This window comes from Eriocheir sinensis, chromosome 35 (assembly GCF_024679095.1).
Source record: "Eriocheir sinensis breed Jianghai 21 chromosome 35, ASM2467909v1, whole genome shotgun sequence".
NCBI lineage: Eukaryota > Metazoa > Arthropoda > Malacostraca > Decapoda > Varunidae > Eriocheir > Eriocheir sinensis.
In genome coordinates, this window is record NC_066543.1 from 6,154,346 (window position 1) to 6,171,845 (window position 17,500).

Here is a 17,500-nt window from a genome sequence, read left to right on the forward strand (position 1 = left end):
GCACCGTGTATACACAGAGGGTGTCAGGGCGTGGGTCCGCCTGGGCTGAGAGGTGCCCGATGAGCGCCACATTCTCCACGCCGCTAAGCGCCTCGTGCCGCAGCAGGTCGGTGCTGGGGGATGGCCCTAGGGTGAAGAACAGCAGGTTGCGGGGATTCCAGTGGAGCCACAGCGACTGGATCAGCTCGGGGCGTGGCGAGAGCCACAGCACCACGTGGAGCACCGCTGAGGAGGAGTCGCCAGGGAGCGCCACCTCCCGTCGCCTGTGGCAGAGACCGAGGGTAAAAATAATGTGCGGTGTCCGGCGTACTGACTCCACGCCCACGACCGCCCGACGCAAGTCTACTGAAAGGCCGGCGTCCAGGTGCAGCACCAGCGGCCTACCGCGGGCGGGGCCAGACACCACCTCGCTCAGCACCTGCAGCTGCCCCTCGATGGAGGCTGAAGTGCTAGCCTCAAAGAAATAATTTAATAAGATGAAGGCTGTAATCACGGGAGTCATTTCTGGGTAGACGCACGGTCCACTGATGAAGGCGGTGGCGAGGACACTGTTGAGCCCAACGCTCAGCCTGGCTAAGAACTGACCGGCCTCTGCATCGACGTTATTGATTCTGCAAGTCATTGTTGTATTATGACACAATGTACTTTCCACTCTCGCAAGTAGTCGGAGTAAAACGAGTCATCTCGTTTCTCAAAGTGTTTGCACATTCTTTCCTCATTTAGTAATGATTTTTTTTACGTATTCGCCTTTTGCTCCGGTAAGCGACAAAGTAATTTATTTTCGTTCAGAAACGTTGATGACGTTTTACAGGCTTCGTCACATTTACAGATATATTTAGAGCGGAAATAATCGACTCGCGGTGACTGAACTCACCAAAACTGGGCGACTCATGCAACAAAATGAGTCATTTGAAAAAGTTTCCATATTAAGACGTTACAAAAAGCAATGAATTCTTAAAATAAAAAAAAACAAGTGAATAAATTCTTGAATATATATTGATCTATCTATAAACATGTCATCATGAAATAATATAGAATACTATATATAAAAGAATGAAGAAGGTGACAGCTGATTGTTGTTGAAGAATAGGGGATAGGTGTTTGGAAAATTGTGTCGAGTTGATAGGTGGAGAACTAGGATTTTTGAGGCATTGAAGGACACATGGTTAACCCAATTGCAAATGATAGCAAGGTCTGAGGTTAAGCGTTCTGCAGCCTCCAGTCTGGAGTCTTGTAATTCCTGTTGATAGGGTCTTCTGTTGAAAGACGTTGAATAATGCAGAGTGGAGTTGTCAGCGTATGAGTGGATAGGACAGTTTGTTATGGAAATAAGATCATTGATAAATAACAGGAAGAGAGTGGGTGATAGGATAAAGCCCTGTGGAACACCACTGTTGATAGGTTTAGGAAAGGAACAGTGACCATCTACCACAGCAGAGTGCACAACACACGAAACACAATGTCCAGAGAAAGATTGGATCTCATAACAAGTAAATCAGCAGCGCCACATTGTTGCCAGGCGTTCCTGGTGTCGGTGTGTGAGCAGCTCCAGCAGCAGAGCGGCCCCGCCGGCCACCCAGGCCAGGACCAGGATGTAGAAGACGCCCTGCAGGTGCTCAAGAGTGAGTGGTGGTGCGGCGGCGTCCCTTCCCGAGCCTCCACGGTGTCTACGGCCCAGATTGATCCTGATCCACTCCTCAGTTTCCACCTTGGAAGAAGAACATAGTAGCGAGTGAATCATTAGGTGGCGGCCAAAGCGTGATGACTAAAGATCATGATGTGCCTTCCAAGTAACTTTCATTGACCTTTGTGGTGAAAGGTGAACCAAAGATGGGGTGGAGCAATCCCCGCTGCCTGTTGCCTCTAATTAGTACCCGTGAAATTTTCGTGATTTGTTTCCTCTTGAAGTATTTGTTGAAGAAACACGATGAAATAGGAGCCTTACTTTAATGTGTGATGTTATACTATTGTTTATATAAGTATTCATTTATTATCGTCCTTATTTGAACTCGTGTTACAACTACTACTACTATTACTACTACTACAAAAACAACAAGAAAAAAACTACTGCTAATACCACTAAACTACTACTACTACTAATACAAGAACAAACACTTCTACTACTACTGTTACTATTACTGCATCAACAATTACGATCACTACTATTACTACTACGTTACATTAGCATCAACATATTCCTCCTCCATTTACACAGTACAGTAATTTGGTCGATCACTGATAACACAAGATCTATGGGACGCTACTCGACGTGCTCACGGCGGTCTTTTGAGCTCATTAGCGAACTCTCCTGTTTATGAATAATTTGCTGCATTGCTCCTGAGCTCATGCTAACCTTCCGAACCTACTGATGGGATCCTACCTGATCCTATAGTAATTGTTTGTAGGAGGAGGTAGGAAGACACCTACCGAACGGGAGTGAGCTACTCCCGGTGAGGATATATGGAAAGCGAGGAGGGTGCTGAAGCCCTTCAAAGACCCTTCCCATGTCCTCATTAACCGTTTCCCTTTTGTCTCATCAACACCAGAGAACAGGTCAGCATGCTCTCTGAAGACAATTCCTCTCTCTTTCTACACCACACTACATTCACACAACACACACCTTTTCCCAAAATTCAAAATTCAAAATGGTGAAGAATAACACTGCCTCAAAGCTGGATGGGTTTTTTTTTTTTTTTACCCCGCCTAATGGGGGCATAAATTCCCCCAGGGAGGACTCCCCTTCTGGCGGTCGACTTGAGAGGTGTCCTGATACCTCCTCGACCCTCCGCCTTATCAATTTCTGCAACATTCGTGGTCTTCGGTCTCATTTTCATTCTGTGGAACACCATGCTCCTCCTCTAGAGCTCATCTTCTGATCCTAGAATCTAGAGTCAGGTTTCTGAGGTCTTCTGGACAGCAACCTCTACTCTGTTCCCTCCTACTATCTCTATCCTAAATTTCAATCCAAAGCTGGATTGAACTCGCGTCCTCCTGAACACGGGGCCGTTACTATGACGACTCAGCCACCGCCTCCCCAATATTTGTGCCTATGTGCGCAACGACATCACTTGCTCTCGTGCCCACGACCATGACTCTTCTGAATTTTCCACCATCTGGCTAAGACTTCATTGTCATTCTATTACTATATACATCTTTTTTTTTTTTTTTTTTTTTTTGTCGCAGCCCATTTGCGCCCGGTAGGCTCTTCAGTGGATCTGATGGTCGGTCCAGGCTTCTTTCGGTGTGGTGTGATGGTGCCCCCCCCCCGTTGTTCTGGCGCAGGCGTGTGTATAGTGTCGCCATCTTGCTCATACTCTCCTCGAGCCTCCCTTCTCATCTTTATCCTAGAGAATCTTGAGATGGGGTGGTCTTCTGGACCTGGACAGGGTAGTTTTAAACCACTTCCCTAAATCTGTGCTGTTTATCTCTCACCTAACTCTACTAACTATGTAAAATTCTTTGACTATTTGAATTCTAAAGTGGAGCACATCTTGACTCACTCTCCCTTCGCAAAGATCTCCATCTTGGGAGATTTCAATGTTCACCACCAGCTTTGGCTTTAATTGGGGAGGTGGTGGGTGAAAAGATAGCGAGACGGCCCCGCATTCAGGAGGACGCGAGTTCAATCCCCGGCCGGTGCCACCAAGCTGGGATTTTTCAGTTGCCGCCGAGTGGCTTAAAACTACCCACATGCTGTCCAGAAGACCACCTATCAACCCGGACTCTAGATTCTAGGATTAAAGATGAGCTCCGGAAGGGCAGCATGAGCCAATGCAAGATGGCGCCACTATAAACACTCGTCTGCGCCAGAACGGGCTGGGCCGACCATCAGGCCCCACCGGGAAGAAGCCTTGGACCGACCATCAGGATCCACCGGGAAGAAGCCTACCGGTGCAATAGGCCAAGCCGTAAAAAAAATAAAAAAAAAAAAATAAAATAAAATAAATAAATAAATAAAAAATCCTCTTCCACTGACCAGCCTGGTGAACAAGCCTACAACTTTGCTTTCCTCAACGACCTAGAGCAGTTGGTTCAGCACCCTACACGTATTCCCGACCGTCCTAGAGACACGCCCAACATTCTAGACCTCTTCCTTACCTCTAATCCTTCTGCTTACTGTCAAACTGTTCTCTCCGTTGGGCTCCTCCGATCATAACCTTATTTCTGTTTCCTGTCCTATCGCTCCTGTACATCCTCTGGACCCACCGAAGAGGCAATGCTTCTGGCATTTTGCTTCAGCTCGGTGGGACGACCTGAGGATGTACTTTTCCGATTTCCCGTGGAATGACTACTGCTTCCAGGAGAGACCCCTCTGTGTGTGCCCAGCGCATCTCAGAGGTGATTGCCTCTGGAATGGTGGCATACATTCCACGTTCTTTCTCTACTCCTCATGCTAAAAAGCCTTGGTTTAATCATGCTTGTTCTCGTGCTATTAAAGATAGAGAGGCAGCTCACAAAAGGTTCCAGAGCCTTCGAACTCCCGCTAACTATGACCTTTACATTTCAGCCCGGAATCGTGCCAAATCTATTCTCCGACTTACCAAATCTCCTTTTATCAATAGAAAATGTCAACACCTTGCTTCTTCTAATTCTTCCCGTGACTTCTGGCATCTAGCCAAAAATATCTCCTCCAATTTCACTTCTTCCTCTTTCCCTCCTCTCCTTAACCCTGACGGCAGCACTGCCGTCTCATCTGTCTCTAAGGCTGAACTCTTCGCTCAAACTTTCTGTAAGAACTCCACCCTGGACGATTCTGGGCATATTCCTCCTACTCATCCCCTCTCTGACTCTTATTAAGATTCTTCCAAATGATGTTTTCTATGCCCTCTCTGGCCTCAACTCTCAGAAGGCTTATGGACCTGATGGAGTGCCTCCTATTGTCCTTAAAAACTGTGCTTCCGTGCTGACACCCTGCCTGGTCAAACTCTTTCGTCTCTGCCTATCAACATCTACCTTTCCTTCCTGCTGGAAGTATACCTTTGTACAGCCTGTGCCTAAGAAGGGTGACCGTTCCAATCCCTCAAACTACCGCCCTATAGCTTTACTTTCCTGTCTATCTAAAGCTTTTGAATCAATCCTTAACCGGAAGATTCAAAAGCACCTTTCCACTTCTAACCTTCTATCTGATCGCCAGTATGGGTTCCGCAAGGGGCGTTCTACTGGCGATCTTCTTGCTCTCTTAACTGACTCTTGGTCATCCTCTCTTAGCCGTTTCGGTGAAACTTTCTCTGTTGCGCTAGACATATCGAAAGCCTTCGATAGAATCTGGCACAAGTCTTTGCTTTCTAAACTGCCCTCTTTCGGATTCTATCCCTCTCTCTGTTCCTTTGTCTTCAGTTTCCTTTCCGGCCGTTCTATCTCTGCGGTGGTAGACGGTCACTGTTCTTCCCCTAAACCTATCAACAGTGGTGTTCCACAGGGCTCTGTCCTATCACCCACTCTCTTCCTGTTATTCATCAATGATCTTTCCATAACAAACTGTCCTGTCCACTCATACGCCGACGATTCCACACTGCATTATTCAACTTCTTTCAATAGAAGACCATCACAACAGGAGGTATACGACTCCAGACTGGAGGCTGCAGAACGCTTAACCTCAGATTCTGCTATCATTTCCGACTGGGGCAGAAGGAGCCTTGTGTCCTTCAATCCCTCAAAAACTCAATTTCTCCACCTATCAACTCGACACAATCTTCCAAACACCTATCCACTATTCTTCGACAACACTCAGCTGTCACCCTCTTCAACACTAAACATCCTCGGTCTATCCTTAACTCAAAATCTCAACTGGAAACTTCACATCTCCTCTCTCGCTAAATCAGCTTCCTCGAGGTTGGGCTTTCTGTATCGTCTCCGCCAGTTCTTCTCCCCCGCGCAGTTGCTATCCATATACAAGGGCCCTGTCCGCCCTCGTATAAAGTATGCATCTCACGTGTGGGGGGGCTCCACTCACACAGCTCTTCTGGACAGAGTGTAGTCTAAGGCTCTTCGTCTCATCAGCTCTCCTCCTCCTACTGATAGTCTTCAACCTCTTAAATTCCGTCGCGATGTTGCCTCTCTTTCTATATTCTATCGATATTTCCACGCTGACTGCTCTTCTGAACTTGCTAACTGCATGCCTCCCCCCCTCCTGCGGCCCCGATGCACACGACTTTCTACTCATGCTCATCCCTATACTGTCCAAACCCCTTATGCAAGAGTTAACCAACATCTTCACTCTTTCATCCCTCACGCTGGTAAACTCTGGAACAATCTTCCTTCATCTGTATTTCCTCCTGCCTACGACTTCAACTCTTACAAGAGAAGGGTATCAGGACACCTCCCCTCTCGAAATTGACCTCTCTTTGGGCCACTTTTGATTCTTTTTTAGGAGCAGCGAGTAGCGGGCTTTTTTTTAATTATTGTTTCCTTTTTTTGTGCCCTTGAGCTATCTCCTTTGTTGTAAAAAAAAAAAAAATAGATGGATAGCTTGATCAGCAGATAGACTCTCTCTCTCTCTCTCTCTCTCTCTCTCTCTCTCTCTCTCTCTCTCTCTCTCTCTCTCTCTCTCTCTCTCTCTCTCTCTCTCTCTCTCTCTCTCTCTCTCTCAGCCTGGATGTGATAATTTTGGCCAGTGTTATAAAATCTAGTAGTTTTAAGGAACAATGTTGAATAGTCTCAAAATTACGTTACATCTGACTACAGGGTAATCTTCTATTTCCTTCATTAATATAAAAAAAATATTACGGTTGTTGCAATTTTGCTGACGTTAAGAGGACTACAATAAATTCGTGCACATTTTTTTTCCTTTACATATACCACTCACTAAACTGAAACATTTCAGTGTCTAACGAGTCCTGCTGTGGCCTAATGAAGTGAGATGATAATAATGCTCTTCTCTTCCAGTGGTTACCTTGTGCCAGTGCCGAATCAACCCAAACCAGGACAGCTGACGGATGCCGTGGTCAAACTTGCTCTTCCACGGCGTGTGTTTCCGGAAGTACCACCCCGCCTGGAGGGTGTTCAACGCGTCCTCCAAGGTGTACCACCCGTCTTCCTGCTACCATGTTACATGTTTATTATCACTAATTCCATTAAAACTATGAATATTATATTTACTCTTAAAATGTGTGTGTGTGTGTGTGTGTGTGTGTGTGTGTGTGTGTGTGTGTGTGTGTGTGTGTGTGTGTAATTCACCACGGCCTGATCACGAGTTGTACTCGCTTTCGCCAGCAGGTACCCTTCCGACGTGAGCAATTTTTTATTTTTTATTTTTATTTATTTATTTTTTTTTTTTTTTACGTCGCTGCTTATTGCGCCGGTAGGCATCTTCCCGGTGGGGCCTGATGGTCGGCCCATCCCGTTCTGGCGCAGGCGAGTGTTTATAGTGGTGCCATCTTGCTCATTATCGTCGATCTCTGGGTACTGGCAGAACCTCACACACCACACACCCCATCACCCTTGCTCAAGGGTGGACAGTAACCACTCCTAGTCATCGGAAAAAATCCGGCCTGAGCGGGGCTCGAACCGCCGCCTGTTTGGCCGTGAAGCCTTGCATCGCGGCGCTCTAACCGATTGAGCTACCGGAGCGGTGTGTGTGTGTGTGTGTGTGTGTGTGTGTGTGTGTGTGTGTGTGTGTGTGTGTGTGTGTGTGTGTGTGTGTGTGTGTGTGTGTGTGTGTGTGTGTGTGCGCGCGCTATCCATTACAAAACAATTCACTTGCTGGAAATGACACATGTCTGTTTACCTTTAATGTTTCAAGTAATAATAACTCCATGTACGTCTCGGGCATCAATATAGCATGAGTCCCTTTGGACAAGGCAAGAGCAGCATCTCGCCATGTCGGGAACACGTCACGTCGCTGCTGCAGGCGGTGTAGGTGTGGGTCCGTGGACTCCTGCAGGAATGTGACGCTGAAAGAACCGTCGTCAACCACGGCCATTCTGCAAATAAAACGCGAACATAATAGCAATAATATTTTTGTGTAGTGCAGAAACCTCACCAAAGAAATCCTTTTTACTTATTCTCGGTAGTGTAAAGACAATAAACTCAGCACCTGATGCGGCTGTCGGCGAGCTGCTGCAGTGAGGCGAGTCGTTGCGGGTAGGCTGGGGTGGTGAAGATGCCCACCAGGTTGCAGGTGTAGGCGGCGGCGACTACCAGACAACAGGGCAGCCACACGGCAAGGAATACCCGCTGCCACAGTGCCCGCGGCAAGACGGGGGCACTCTGGCACACCATGGCGCCATACAGCTCCAGCCACGAGACAATGGCACTGCTGTGGGAAGACTTGACCTGTGGCCTGAGGGTGGCCACCCCCACACGGCCGGACGACCCCCCCCCAAACACACCGTAATTATTGTTCACGATGTAATTATCGGATGTTTCTGCCATAATACGCATGAAGCAGACGAGAAAGAGAAGCAAGACAAGAAGTATGGCCCAGACGGTGGGGGTGAAGGGCCGCACCAGACTTAGCCACTTCGAGAGGGGCTGCGGCATAGCTAGGAATAGCCGCCAGCTCTCCATCGTTATAAGCTCTGACCGATCAAAATCAGCGTTTCGATCCTCAGCAAAAGCTAATCCGTTGATAGTGAATAATTTCTCTTTCCTGGCAATCATTCCAAGAAGACCTGACCATGAGCCATTTTCGATGGCTCCCCACTTCGAGTCTGGAGGTTTTATTGTCAGCGTGTACGTGAAATTAAGTTGAGCTGAGAAGCATTCCATCATAGACACTGCCACACCTCTTCCAACTACGCTCGTTCGTGAAGTGTCATTGTAAAGGTTTGGTGCGTCATCTATAAACGTGGCCAGATGGAAAGTGTATCCCTCGAAGGACGGGAACCTGTCAGGGAAGAGGGCCTCCCAGCTGGCGAAGGTCTCACGCCGCCACGAGCCGAGAAGCCGCACGCCGCCGGGGGAGAAGGGCAGCACAGTGTACACCCCAAGTTTGTCAGGGCGTGGGTCCGCCTGGGCCGAGAGGAGTCCGATGAGCGCCACATTCTCCACTCCGCTGAGCGCCTCGTGCCGCAGCAGGTCGGTGCCGGGGGACGGCCCCAGGCTGAAGAGCAGAAGGTTGCGTGGCTTCCATTGGAGCCACAACGTCTGCAACAGCTCGGGCCGCGGCGCGAGCCACAGCACCACGTGGAGCACCACCGCTGAAGAGGAGGAGTCGCCAGGGAGCGCCACCTCCTGCAGGCTGTGACAGAGACCAAAGGTCAAAATAAAGTGCGGTGTGCGGCGCACCGCCTCCCCGCCCACGACAGCCCGCCGCACGTCTGCTGAAAGGGTGGGGTCCAGGTGCAGAGCCAGCGGCCTCCCGTGGGCTGGGCCAGACACCACCTCGCTCAGCACCTGCAGCTGCCCCTCGCTGATGGCTGAATTGCTGGCCGCAAAGAAGAAATTTAATAAGGTAAAAGCTGTAATCACGGGAGTCATTTCTGGGGAGACGCACGGGCCACTGATGAAGGCGGCGGCGGGGACACTGTCGAGCCCAACACTCAGCCTTTCTAAGAACTCACCGGCTTCTTTATGCATCAGCGTTATTGATCTGCCAGTCATTATTCATGTTATGGTACGTATCAAGGCACTATGTACTTTCCGCTCTAGCAAGTAGACGTTGTATAATCAGTCATTACGTTTCTCAAAAGTGTTGATGATTTTTTTTTTTTTTTTTTTACGTCGCGGCCTATAGCGCCGGTAGGCTTTTTCCCGGTGGGGGCTGATGGTTGGCCCAAGGCTTCTTCCCGGTGGGTCCTGATGGTCGGCCCTGCCCGTTCTGGCGCAGGCGAGTGTTTATAGTGGCGCCATCTTGCATTGGCTCATGCTGCCCTCCCGGAGCTCATCTTTAATCCTAGAATCTAGAGTCCGGGTTGATAGGTGGTCTTCTGGACAGCATGTGGGTAGTTTTAAGCCACTCGGCGGCGGCTGAAAAATCCCAGCTTGGTGGCACCGGGCGGGGATTGAACTCGCGTCCTCCTGAACGCGGTGGTGTTACTCTGTCGATTCAGCCACCGCCTCCCCGAGGGTCGACATTACTCAGACCACCTAATGTTTGGTTAATGCGACTCGTAAAATCATATTTCCTGACTCCCTTGTTGATATGGAAATATTATAACACCTAACCCAAGTGTAGGCTAAGGGTTGACTATATAGAATTAAACATTGCATTTAAATATTAAAGAACTGGCAAAAAATCGTATGGTAGTTTTTCTATCGTAAAAATCATATGATTGATGGGGTCAAGCTTATTTTTAAATGAAGTTCAAACTTAACTCGCGTCTCATATCGATGGGTGGTAAGTGTACGCTGGCAATGTGTTGGCGGACCGATGCAACCATAATTCTTAGCTCTAAATGCAACCTTACGAGTGACGGCCGTTCATACTTTTCTCATACAAATTTCAAGAGCTTCTTTTGATCAATGTGAGGGATCTCAAAGCTTCTCAATGCCATACCATGTGCTAAATATTTGAGAGAAAGATTGCGAGTGCACGGGTCACCTTCAGCGCATAAGTAAATATGACCAATTGTGGTGAATGGGAGACGGTGGACGAGTGGTTAACGTGCGGGCGTGGTGAGCTCGAGGGCTTACGTTCGAGTCCCATCCATGCACACTGACAATTTTTGACCATCGTCGAGTGATGGAAGAAGTTACGGCACGAGCTGAAAGGTAGATGAGTGAATTACGTTGCAGAGTTGTCTGGGGTGAAAGATTAGTATAGCATGGTCCAGATCGCTGACGTAACAAAAACAAAATGGAATGTGAAAAAGAAAAAAATCAATCACACAGTATCTAACACCAAAAAAACATTCAAACACTTAAAACTAACAATTATAATTAACAGTAATACAGCTAAGATATATCATATCTTGTGACTGCGGTAATCTTAGTCTATTATAGAAATTGAAATAACAAGGGTTGTACTTAAGTCCAATTCCAAGTACCTGGATATTTTTTCAAGTACAAGCACAATACAAGTACAGTCACTTTGCTATGCACTTTAGTCCAAGTACATGTCATTGTACTGCAGCACAAGTACTTCGTAATAAAAAAAAAGGTTGTCATAGATTCGTAAAGCAAGGAAGTTAGTAGTTTTCGTATGTACACATTTAATGAGTACAGTGTTAAAAATTATGCACCTTTATCCGATACTACACTACAATATCATAGCACTCAATGTACGCATTTACCTAACAGTATCTTCACAAAGTTCACTGAAATCTATATACATCATATAACTTTTGATTGAATACAATGTACTTGTTTGTACTTTAATGTACTTGGTATTTTTCAAATATTTTAAATCTAAGCAGAAGTACAAGTACAAGTACAATTGAATTTTAAACTCCAAGTACAAGTACATGAAAATCTGTACTTTAGTCCAAGTACATGTACTTGGACCCAACCCTGGAATAACACTGCAATACAGTCACAGGGTAGCTTGGCTTGAGTGGCAGTTAGTAACGAAGCAGTCACGAAATAAGCTTGGCCTGAGTCTGCGGTAATGTTGACACTTTAACCCACTTGTCAACCTGTTGCCTGGTGTGCGTTGCGAGGGACACGAGAGCTCGACTGAGACTGGTTTGAGGTTGGGAGCTGGCTCATATTTACAACCGTGGCAAGGGTAGATGGAATGAGGGTGAGTCTGGTCCTTCGAAACTGAAACTGACTCGAAGCAATGACCTCACTCACTTTAGAAACTAGTTCAAACCAATGACCTCACACATTGAGAGGGGAAGGGGGTGAGGCCGGTCAGAGACTAACTGACGAGTGATAACTGTGTGTGTGTGTGGTAAAGTACCGCTTTGCTCTAACAAAGATTACCCACATGCTGCTCAGATCTTCAATCATTTCTAACTTCAGCGACCTCGGTCAAGAAGCGGGGTACCCTGGGCTAAGTAAGAGTCATATACCACGACAGCCACTATAAATATAAATTGCCTGCACCACTAAGAGACTGCGGTCGTTCAAGAGACCCCTCAAAGGAGCCTAGAGATGTTATAGGCAGCACCTCAAAATATAATAGCCCGGATTCGTGCCAAACCTATTTTTCGACTTTCCAAAACATCTTTCATTAATAGAAAATGTCAAAACCTTGCTTTTTCTAATTCTTCCCGTGACTTCTGGTACCTAGCCAAAAAATATCTTCTCCAATTTCACTTCTTCATCTTTCTCTCCTTTCCTTAACCCTGACGGTAGCACCGCCGTCTCATCTGTCTCTAAGTCTGAACTCTTCTCTCAGACTTTCTGTAACAACTCCACTCTGGATGATTCTGGGTATATTCCTCCAACTCATCCCCCCTCTAACTCCTTTATGCCTGTTATTAAGATTCTTAACATTGATGTTTTCTATGCCCTCTCTGGCCTCAACTCTCAGAAGGCTTATGGACCTGATGGTGTGCCTCCGCGCTGGCACCCTGCCTGGTCAAACTCTTTTGCCTCTGCCTTTCAACATCTACCTTTCCTTCCTGCTGGAAGTATGCCTTCATACAGCCTGTGCCTAAGAAGGGTGACCAATCCAATCCCTCAAACTACCGCCCTATAGCTTTACTTTTAAAGCTTTTGAATCAATCCTTAACCGGAAGATTCAGAAGCACCAATCCACTTCTGACCTTCTATCTGATCGCCAGTATGGGTTCCGCAACGGGCGTTCTACTGGCGATCTTCTTGCTCTCTTAACTGACTCTTGGTCATCCTCTCTTAGGCATTTCGGTGAAACTTTCTCAGTTGCGCTAGACATATCGAAAGCTTTCGATAGAGTCTGGCACAAGTCTTTGCTTTCTAAACTGCCCTCTTTCGGATTCTATCCCTCTCTCTGTTCCTTTATCTCCAGTTTCCTTTCCGGGCGTTCTTTCTCTGGTGTGGTAGACAGTCACTGTTCTTCCCCTAAACCTATGGTGGTGCTCCACAGGGCTCTGTCCTAACACCCACTCTCTTCCTGTTATTCATCAATGATCTTCTTTCCATAACAAACTGCCCTATCCACTCATACGCTGATGACTCCACTCTGCATTATTCAACTTCTTTCAACAGAAGACCCTCTCAACTGGAATTACAAGACTCCAGACTGGAGGCTGCAGAACGCTTAACCTCAGACCTTGCTATCATTTCCGATTGGGGTAAAAGGAACCTTGTGTTCTTTAATGCCTAAAAAAAAAACAGTGTCTCCACCTATCAAATCGACACAATCTTCCAAACACCTATCCCCTATTCTTCGACAACACCAAGCTGTCACCTTCTTCAACACTAACGGCGGAATTTTCAGTGAAGCTCTTCCCTCTTCGTCGAAGCGTCGCTTAAAGAGTGTGTTTCCGTGAAGAGATATTATCAAACGCTAGTTTCTTTTCCCCCTTCGAAGCTATCTTTCCCTGTAGTGTTGGTACTACTGCAAATCAAACAAACGTTGAAAGCCGAAACATTAATGCATTTTAGGTACATTTCTATAATGAAAAATATTGTGTGGCAAGTACTTATGTAAGCAATGCTTGATACAGTGACATACACTATATATAGCAGAAAATTTACATTGATGGGTTTAATTGGTTGGTACCCGTGGCGATGTTCGCTTCGCTCCCAGCTCGTCCCGTTACCTGTGGGCGGAGCTTAGGAGACCTCGTTAGAATAAACTGCTTTTATTTTCTTTATTCTCCTCCTTTTCCATGAGATCTCTTTCTCCCTTCGTTATTTCTCCCTTGTAAATATATTTTTAACTAGCCTTAGAGCTCCTATCAGTGGGTGGAAAATGGTATCATCTATATCGCTGAGCTTTGCTAAGCTCCACCCACAGGTGACGTCACGAGTTTGGAGATTGGCAGTGCACGGAGTACCACATACCACCACATATTCATACAGACTTGTGAAACATTCGCCCGGAGGCCGAAGCCTAGCTGTCAGTCCGACACTTTTCAATTTGTCCCAGCAATCTTCATGCTTAATGTTTCAAGTGCCAGCCCTACAAACGCTTAAAAAGGAGAACTGTTGTGAATAGTTGAGTCTGAAGGGCGGGGCGTGCTGGCTGGGAGGTGGGTTCCAGTGTTGGGTTAAATTATCATAGGAACCGTGAAGTCTTGAATAGACAGAAAAAATAATGTTTCTCGCATTGTATGAGTTTTTATATAAGGCCTAGAAAATTTACATTGTTCTTATACCCAATTAAGAATACAGCAACATGGAAAAATGTTGTAATAAAGCATTAAATGTGCGAAGATATTAGCGAAGAGCGGGCCTTCACCTCCTCTTCGTCAAGAGAGGAAATTAGTTAGTTTATTTCCCGCTCGCCGCTTCGCGCGCTGCATCAAAGACACTCCTCGTCACTGAGAATACCGTTTGGTCCACGAAGCCTTGTTTCCTCGCGGGTAGGGGGAAAAGATAGTTTGAGAATTCCAGCGTAAATATCTTCGGTTTATCCTTAGCTCAAAATCTCAATTGGAAACTTCACCTCTCCTCTCTTACTAAATCAGCTTCCTCGAGGTTGAGCGTTCTGTATCGTCTCTGCCAGTTCTTCTCCCCCGCACAGATGCTTTCCATATATAGGGGCCTTGTCCGCCCTCGTATGGAGTATGCATCTCACGTGTGGTGGGGCTCCACTCAAACAGCTCTTCTGGACAGAATGGAGTCTAAGGCTCTTCGTCTCATCAGCTCTCCTCCTCTTACTGACAGACTTCTACCTCTTAAATTCCGCCGTCTTGTTGCTTCTCTTTCTATCTTCTATCGATATTTTCATGCTGACTGCTCTTCTGAACTTGCTAACTGCATGCCTCCCCCTTCCCGCGACCCCGCTGCACACGACTTTCTACTCATGCTCATCCCTATACTGTCCAAACCCCTTATGCAAGAGTTAAGGCTTAACGATGTATGACTGCTTCCTGTGTTTATGGCGCAGACATAAACACAGCTGTGGGTAACCACTACTTTCTGAGTCAGGGACCGTGAAAGGGGAAGGATACCAAGTTTTTATTATTTAACGTTCCGCCTATGGTGCCAATGAGGTCTGGTGGTCGGCCACAATCTGTTATGGCCCAAGCAAATGTTTATAGGAGCGCCATCTTGGTTACTTCATGCCTCACCATGAGCTCTTCTTTGATCCTTTGTTAGAGAGAATGAAGAGTTCAAGTTGATAGTGGTGTTGACAGCATGTGGGTAGTCTTACGGCCATAGTGTTAGTCTTCCCCATTCCCTACCCGTCCTCATCCCCATACGCGGGACTGGGGTATGGACAAGCCGACCCGTCACCTTGCCATCCCCGGGACAAATATGAGGGACCAATCCGCACGTCATAATAATGTTGGCAGCACTTTCAAACCAATAATTACAGAAAACGAAATAAATAATGCATTTTTTACACACCATTGTATTCATATACATTATATATCATAAAACAAAACAATAGCGTTGTTGATCTACAAGTAAATAACAAGTAACGCGGGTAAGATAATTTATGAGACAGGTTGGTATTCATGACTCGTCACACACCTGGGCAGCCACACCGGGGTTGCCAGGTCGTGTCATTTATGGCATTTTTGTCTTAAATCAAGGTGGTCGTCAAGAAATGCTATTTTTTTATGGTATATGTTAAGTATTCCCATAATAATGCCATACTTAGTCATCAATCTGCCGTCTTTTGCCATTCTTGGGAACAATTATAAATGAATCTTCAGAAATAACTGTACGCTTACAATCAAATGGAAACACCAGAGTCTTTACAAACTAAAAAATATATATTAACTTTAGCAAAGTTTGCGATATAATATCAGTCATACAAATATTCTGATGCTTTTCAATATATGTCCTTCTATTAATAACAAATAGAACACTATTTACTCATGAAATATACGAAGGAAAAGCCGAAGATGTCCTGCTCTCAACCCCGCGGAGTCAACACTTTTCCCACCCCATCCGCACCCTCACGGGGTAACGTAAGGCAACCCCAACCACATGGGGACGCTTTACTCTACGGGTTGTGGCCACGGGTAAGGGATGGGGATGGGATGGGAGTGGGGAAGTCTAACACTATGGCCGTTAGGCAACGCGGCGATGACTGACAATTGTCACATTGTAACGGCGGGCGGGACGCGATCCCGGGTCCTCCTGGACGCCGCGGCCACACGCTGACTCTACTAATTTGCATCTTTTGTGGTTGTATATAGACCATGAATAGCTGGTAAGTGTAAAAGCCAGCATAAAAGAACCAATTAATTATAATAAAAAAAAATGTATTGTGATCAAATATGGAGCCATAACAGAATGGGGCCGACCACCAGGCGTCATAGGCACCATAGGCGGAACTCCTCAATGGATATCACTTTGTGGGAAAGTCGTTTACTTGTAGCAACAAAGTAATTTATTTTCGTTCAGAAACGTTGATGATGTTTTACAGGCTTAGTCACATTTTCAGATGTATTTAGAGCGGAAATAATCGACTCGCGGTGACTGAGCTCACCAAAACTGGGCGACTCATGGAACAAAGTGTGTCATTTGAAAAAGTTTCCATATTAAGACGTTACAAAAAGCAATGAATTCTTAAAAAGAACAAGTGAATAAATTATTGAATATATATTGATCTATCTATAAACATGTCATCATGAAATAATATAGAATACTATATATAAAAGCCTGCAACGAAGCATGCTAACTGTGTAAACATGAAAAGTACAAAAATACGATAAAAATATGGAAACGCTACAAGTATATTACTTGAATGTACAGACATATAGTTCCTGTTTCTTTGTTGATACTTATAATTCAGCTATTGTTTTCCAAATAGAATAACATCTAGGAGTAACAATCTTTTCGTTAACAATGATGAATGATGGATTTGCTATTACGTAATATTCACACGATCGATCATCCGAGATTGTTGTGAGATCTAGTAAAACGTGGGAATGTTATTGTTTGTGTGATCCAAGAAACTGCTTTTCTGATGGCCTGCAAAGCTAATATTTTCAGGATCTTATAATCGTGCATTAATAATGTTGAAAATTTCTATGTAATCAAATAATGAACTGCATAGCTTAGGAGGCAATTATCACTCATAGAACTTTTCCTTTTTGACTGGTTTAGAGCAAAGTAGAAGGGTCAGCAAACTGATTCATTGTTTGGCGACTGCGAGCGGACTAGTGAGTAAAGAAACATTCCCTGTACTCCATGAAATTATCGGGGAGTGGATGTGAACGATGGGGATAGAACGCTATACCGGGACGCATCAGCTAATAGATAATTTGTTACGGCAAAGCCGCATGATCTAAACATCCTTTCCACTGACACCTTCGTCCTCAGCAGCAGCCAACAACAACAGAAGACCTTGTCAACAGGTATTACAAGACTCCAGACTGGAGGCTGCAGAACGCTTAACCTCAGACCTTGTTATCATTTCTGACTTGGGTAAAAGGAACCTTGTGTTCTTCAGTGCCTCAAAAACCCAACTTCTCCATCTATCAACACGACACAATCTTCCAAACACCTATCCCCTATTCTTCGACAACACTCAGCTGTCACCTTCTTCAACACTAAACATCCT

The 17,500-nt window shown here is 45.8% G+C and overlaps 1 protein-coding gene across 2 annotated transcripts in view; it reads right to left on the bottom strand.

Annotated features, from left to right (window-relative positions):
* The window catches only part of LOC127007314 (glutamate receptor ionotropic, kainate 4-like), a 12,918-nt gene extending 3,255 nt beyond the window's left edge, over positions 1 to 9,663 (bottom strand). Inside the window, exons 1-4 of one of the 2 annotated variants that reach the window (XM_050878115.1) lie at positions 8,036 to 9,663; positions 7,727 to 7,922; positions 6,893 to 7,039; positions 1,042 to 1,708 (exon numbers count right to left, since the gene is read on the bottom strand). In XM_050878115.1, the coding sequence (XP_050734072.1) occupies positions 1,496 to 1,708; positions 6,893 to 7,039; positions 7,727 to 7,922; positions 8,036 to 9,543 (2,064 nt within the window). In that variant the 5' untranslated portion in view covers positions 9,544 to 9,663 and the 3' untranslated portion in view covers positions 1,042 to 1,495. Of the gene's footprint in view, positions 1 to 1,041; positions 1,709 to 6,892; positions 7,040 to 7,726; positions 7,923 to 8,035 lie in introns of those variants that run through there. The other variant, XM_050878116.1, reaches the window with a different exon arrangement.
* Positions 9,664 to 17,500: the final 7,837 nt, after the last annotated feature.